General features: G+C 34.8%; 1 protein-coding gene across 1 annotated transcript; it reads left to right on the plus strand.

Annotated features, from left to right (window-relative positions):
• The first annotated feature begins 2,708 nt into the window (after positions 1 to 2,708).
• LOC143613795 (RNA exonuclease 4-like) lies at positions 2,709 to 4,252 on the plus strand. The gene is made up of 6 exons (XM_077087411.1): positions 2,709 to 2,932; positions 2,998 to 3,128; positions 3,236 to 3,447; positions 3,531 to 3,737; positions 3,823 to 3,903; positions 4,006 to 4,252. The coding sequence occupies exons 1-6, from the start codon at positions 2,743 to 2,745 to the stop codon at positions 4,250 to 4,252; spliced, it is 1,068 nt and encodes a 355-aa protein (XP_076943526.1). The 5' UTR covers positions 2,709 to 2,742.
• Positions 4,253 to 5,623: the final 1,371 nt, after the last annotated feature.

The following is a 5,623-nucleotide window of genomic DNA, read 5'->3' on the forward strand; positions in this document are numbered from 1 at the left end:
TGAGGTTTGAAAAATCACTAAACTTGCCCATGTGAAAACTACTTTTTAACGTGTCATAGCCAACATTCAGTTAGAACAAGCAATGAGGCATAAGGATCTTTTAATTGTTTTCGTAACTCAAACAAAATGGCGCTCGGTATCGTCATTCTGACCGGCCAGGCTTGATCGATCGGTAAGCGAGAACAAATCGCTAAATCGGATTTTGGTTACCGTCATGGTGAATGACTTGTTTTCTAGTAACCATATATAGAACTCAACAGTCAACACGTGTCTAATTATACAGATCCTCTATTTATTCTAATCAGATATTAATCGTAATTTAACTATGATCCAAGCGACGAAACAATGTTTCAATTCGGGTGTTTGAATTTTCAATTAATAAAAATCAAGTCATTTGAATCACCGTTTCGTGATAAGTTTTATATAAGTCGAATCGTATCGTTCTTCTGATCAAAAGCCCTAAAACATTGGTTTGAAACTCGAAAAAAAACTTAACGGCGTTAAGTGCTTTTTAACAGAGGTCCATTGAGACAAAAATAATTGAAAGTTGGGACCGCTGGTAGTGATTTTTAAAGATGAGATTATTATCGGTCAATACACAAAAGTTAGGATTATTTATTTTTAGTTTGCCTACTTTAATATGGACAATCTTTTGTCTTCCATCAACGATCATGACCCCGCGCAGAGTATATATATAACTTACCTTGATTCCATCTTCCTCTTCATGATTAATACAGAAAGTCGAGTATTGGTCTTGACCTTCGAACGCAAAAGATGAAAGCCAGTAACATAACTAGAGAAAATGATGGAACAACTGGATCCAATGTCAATAGTATCCATGCAAAAAAAAAAAAAAAAAAAAAATTGATGCACCTTTTTTTCACAATTTTGTAATTATTGGGAATATTTTAAAAAAGCTTCGAATCTCCTTGGGCCACAGTTTGGTCAAAAGTTTTTCAGTCCAGAATCCCACATTTCTTTCTTTTTTTAATTCCAAAAGTTGATATTTACTTCATGCTAGACTATGTGCACCCATGACAGCAACACTAGGTTAGAGGGTTCCTTATGAAAACTTAGGTGAACATGGAAGTACGAATTGATATAACTCATCAAACTATAAACGCACAAAACTAATATTGAATAATTCATAATGTATTAAACTACAATCTGCTTGTGGTGCGTCTATATATTATATATATGTGTGAACCATCAAGTGGGCAAAAGTGAAATTGTACTAATTTTGATGTTATTTTACTAATCTCGTGAAAATAACGTTAAAAGTGACGGACGGTTAATCAGGCATCATGTGGTGGCGTTGATAGCCGAAAGATAAGGGTACACGCACCAATCGGCCGGTGTCCCGATGGTTGAGTGTTATGTGTCTTATGTCCAAGGCTCGATGCAAAACTAATATCAAGCCGGGGGTCTCACCGGAAGCAACCTATCTATTCCTACGGGGTAAAGGTAAGGCTGCCTACATCTTACCCTCCTCAGACCCTACCATAACTTTGCTGTTGGTGGGATTTACTGAGTATAATAATGATGATTTATTACAGAGGAAATATAACTCAAAAACTCTATTAAACATAACTCGTATTTCTCTTGATGAACCATAACTCGGTTGCATCTCATATGTTCTTTAATGTCTAATTATAATTTAATTATAACTCGGTGTATATGCACTAACTTAATTAAGTTGCTAGTACGTCAAGGCATTATATACTTTAATTACAATGCAATTATGAAACATACCTTAAATAGAAAACATAACCAACTATGACTTATTGGTCCCTTAAGTTCACTGACTCGTGACTTGGAGTCCAAAAATACCAAAAACTGAAAGAATAGAATAGTTCGTGAAGAGGGCTAAGGCTAAACCAGGCTTTATGCATTTGTGCATGTGTCAGGTACTTCATTCTGTGAGCCCAAACCAAATTCTCTCCAACAAGTGGGAACAGCTTTTTCTTGTACAAGTTGGAATGTTTGTTTATCTAAATCAATGAAAGTATGAAACCTAAGGCCATATATATGGAGCAAGTGAGCAACATGATCATGTTGCCATGCATGATCAGATATCAGTTGAATGCTCACATCAAGATGCCATATATACATGTTTCCACTTGAACAAGACTCCCAGATTATAAACCAGAATATGTTCAAACCTGATTCATAATATATAAAATAAATGGCCAGCAAAGAAACATATGCATGGAAAGGAAACGCATACGTGTGAAAACACAGTACAAAAGACGGGTGCACGCATGCTATTGTATCATACCCTATGTAATGTAACTAATAACCAAAGTGTAGTACCACATGTGGGCATGGAATATATTGCAAACTTTTGGAACCATAAAGAGCTAGGCGAAAATATTCTGTAAATCCTATTGTTGACCGGATTTTACTAGTCTCTTGATTTTAGTAATGGAGCGTGTATATGCGATGAAGATTCGAGAGATGGGAGATTGAACTATCAACTATGCACATGCACACTTGAGTAAGATGGGCATAAGAATCTATTGTTTGCTGTACTTATCTTCTCTTGGTTCTTTAATAACATTATAAATACCTTACACATTCTGCCATTCTTCCTCAAGTCCTCTCAACTTTGACTCTTTAAACAAATTCTGATTTATTGATATCAAAGTTGACAGAAAATGGATCCTTCAGAGTGTCTAAGGTATTAACTATACAATATACTAATATACATAAATGTTCTCTTAAAAATCAATATGTAACATAATGCAACTTCTGAACTTACTACATGGTTTCTTGACCAGGAACAAGTGTGCAGCATGCTATAGACAGTTTAACAAAAAGGAGCATCTAGTGGAGCACATGAGGATTTCGTATCACTCGGTTCACGAACCCATATGTGGAATTTGTGGGAAATGTTGTCGATCATTTGAATCTCTTCGTGACCATCTTATTGGTATAATATTAATTATTATCATCATCATCATATGTACATTTATTAATACTTGAACAATTCCTCAGGACCATTGCCAAAGGCTGAATGCGAAAGGGTGTTTAGAGACCGCGGATGCACCCTTTGCTTAAACATTCTTAGCAGCCCACACGCTCTCAGGTTTCACCAAGATAGATGTCAGCTATCGCGTGGGAATAACGTAATAATATATATCCTCAAACTTGATATTGCTTTTTCATTTTTGGATATGTAATAGTATTAGATTATCAACTAATACCACTTTTTGTGATTTAAACAATGCTCCAGGGCGTGTTACAACGATTTGCTAACTTACGTGTTCACGATGACTTGAGAATTGAAAACGAGAAAACAAGAACAGTTGCTCTTGCCTGCAAAATGGTTGGTGGTGGTAGTGATGGTTCTTTAGATCTTTGTGCAAGAGTTTGCATCATTGATGAATATGAAAACATACTGTTTCACTCTTATGTCAAGCCACAACTTCCTGTTACAAACTACAGGTACCTTCTTTTTCACTAGCCCAATGTTTATGTAACTTATGTTACAACTTACAAGTTCCCTCAAGTATCTAAATAACTTCTAGGTATGAAAGCACAGGAATTAGACCAGAATACCTGAGGGATGCAATGCCACTAAGACATGTTCAACGGAAAATTCAAGACTTCCTATGCAATGGTGAACCGATATGGAAGATCCGCTCAAGAGGTGGGAAGGCGAGGATTCTTGTAGGGCATGGTCTGGATCATGACATGAAATGCTTGGAACTAGAGTATCCTCTTGTAAAAATAAGGCAAGTATCTTTATATTATTTATCACCTATTCATGTGATTAACTTTTATCTTATTATTAATTTGTCATGCTTAATTATTTTATAGGGATACATCAAAATATCCACCATTAATGAAGACTAGCAAGCTCAGCAACTCGCTCAAGTACCTAACAAAATCATATCTCGGGTAATAATAATGATAATAATAATAATATTAACATGTTTGCGGTGTTTGTGCTAAAAGATACATGCGTGTTAAACTGTTAATGATAAATCGGTTCTTTTACAGATATGATATCCAAAACGGGATACAAGATCCATACGACGATTGTGTTGCAACAATGCGACTTTACAGAAGAATGAGATATCAAGCTCATAAAATAGAGGACTATCCTCTTGCAACAGACTCCCAAAACAATAACAACTTTGCTTCATGGAGGCAGGGTGAGCTTGAGAGGATGAGTCCTGATGAACTTTTGGCAATCTCAAGGTCTGATTACTATTGTTGGTGCTTAGATAGCAGAGATGCGGCTTAATGAAGGGACGAACTTGAACTCATTGTGTAGTTGGTGAAGAAAGTAGCTAATTGAATGAATAAACATGGATATTTATCCATCTGTTAGGTGACAGTAAGGAGATTATTTATAATTATAATATAGAATGGATCCTTAATTAAATGTCTAATCAGTATTGATTTGGAAGCAGTATGGAATGATTGTACGTTATATATGTATAAGTTGAGTATGAATAAATATATCTTTATTTGCCAAAATTACACAATTCAAGTTACATTTACATCGAACAACTCCTTATTAGTAAATTTATTATATAGAAATTTAATGTTAGAAACAAGAAGAAGAAAAATATGGATTGTTCTCACAAAGGGAACTGCGGTAACAACATAAACACATGCACTATTATTCTGATGCTGACACATGTTGTTTAACCATATAAATCACTCTCTTTCTCTCTATCATGAACACTATGTAATACAAATGATTATGTGAGTCTCGTTCTCTAGTTAAAATTAGTTCTTATCGTAAGAGCCTATATACAAAGTCTTTAGGCTTGTAAATTAACCAAATGTTCAGTGAACATTAATTAAGCAGGAAGTTCAATTATGTTCGTTTATTTATAAACCAACCAACAGATAATGTCAGATATATGAACAAACATTAATTCGTTTGTGTATGGTCGTCCATTTAGTTTATTATGTTCATTCATTTACGTTCGTTTATAATCGTTTATTTATATTCATTCGTTTAAGTGGAGTTATACTACTGGGTACATTTGTTCGTTTTATTAGGTTTGTTCGTTTGTGTATTAAAATTAAGATAAAATCATTTTGTGCTTTATATTTTTAAACTCTTTGTTTAGAAACCATTCTTGTTACGAACAGAACATGATGGATATTCTGATGTATCCCTTTTTTAAACTCTTGGTTTAGAGTCAATCTCGTTTAATTGGTGTTCATTCATTTATATTATTTTGTGTTTGTGAATCATTCGTCTAGAATATTTTGATGTTCTTTTTGCAGATGATTGGGATGACACCGTGGCATACATGCATGTACCGGCCAGGATGAGAAGGACAAAGAGTACCTAAAAAAGAGAAATGCTCAAAAACATTGAAACCGACCAACCAAGCTAAATTAGCCTGTTCAGCCAGATTAGAAGTAATACTGTCGAGTTTGTAGTTTGAAAAACCGGTTTCATGATTCACTACCTAGTCAACCTGGCTAGTTTGGTTCAGTTTCTCCAAAAATCACAACTACCAGTAGGGCTGTAAACGAACCGAACGAACACAAACAAGGCCTTGTTCATGTTCGTTCGTTAAGAAAATAATGTGTTCATGAACGGTTCACGAACACTTATCGAACGAGATTTTATGTTCGTGTTCATTCATTA

This window comes from Bidens hawaiensis, unplaced genomic scaffold (assembly GCF_021521415.1).
Source record: "Bidens hawaiensis isolate Kalapana, Puna unplaced genomic scaffold, B.hawaiensis_p1.1 tig00038193_1, whole genome shotgun sequence".
NCBI lineage: Eukaryota > Viridiplantae > Streptophyta > Magnoliopsida > Asterales > Asteraceae > Bidens > Bidens hawaiensis.

Excerpts from the sequence above, each read along its gene's own strand:
- LOC143613795 (XM_077087411.1), top strand. The coding sequence starts at position 2,743 with ATGCAACTTCTGAACTTACTACATGGTTTCTTGACCAGGAACAAGTGT. Across the intron at positions 2,933-2,997 it reads TCTTCGTGACCATCTTATTG|GACCATTGCCAAAGGCTGAA; the intron begins GTATAATATTAA and ends ACAATTCCTCAG. Across the intron at positions 3,129-3,235 it reads AGCTATCGCGTGGGAATAAC|GGCGTGTTACAACGATTTGC; the intron begins GTAATAATATAT and ends ACAATGCTCCAG.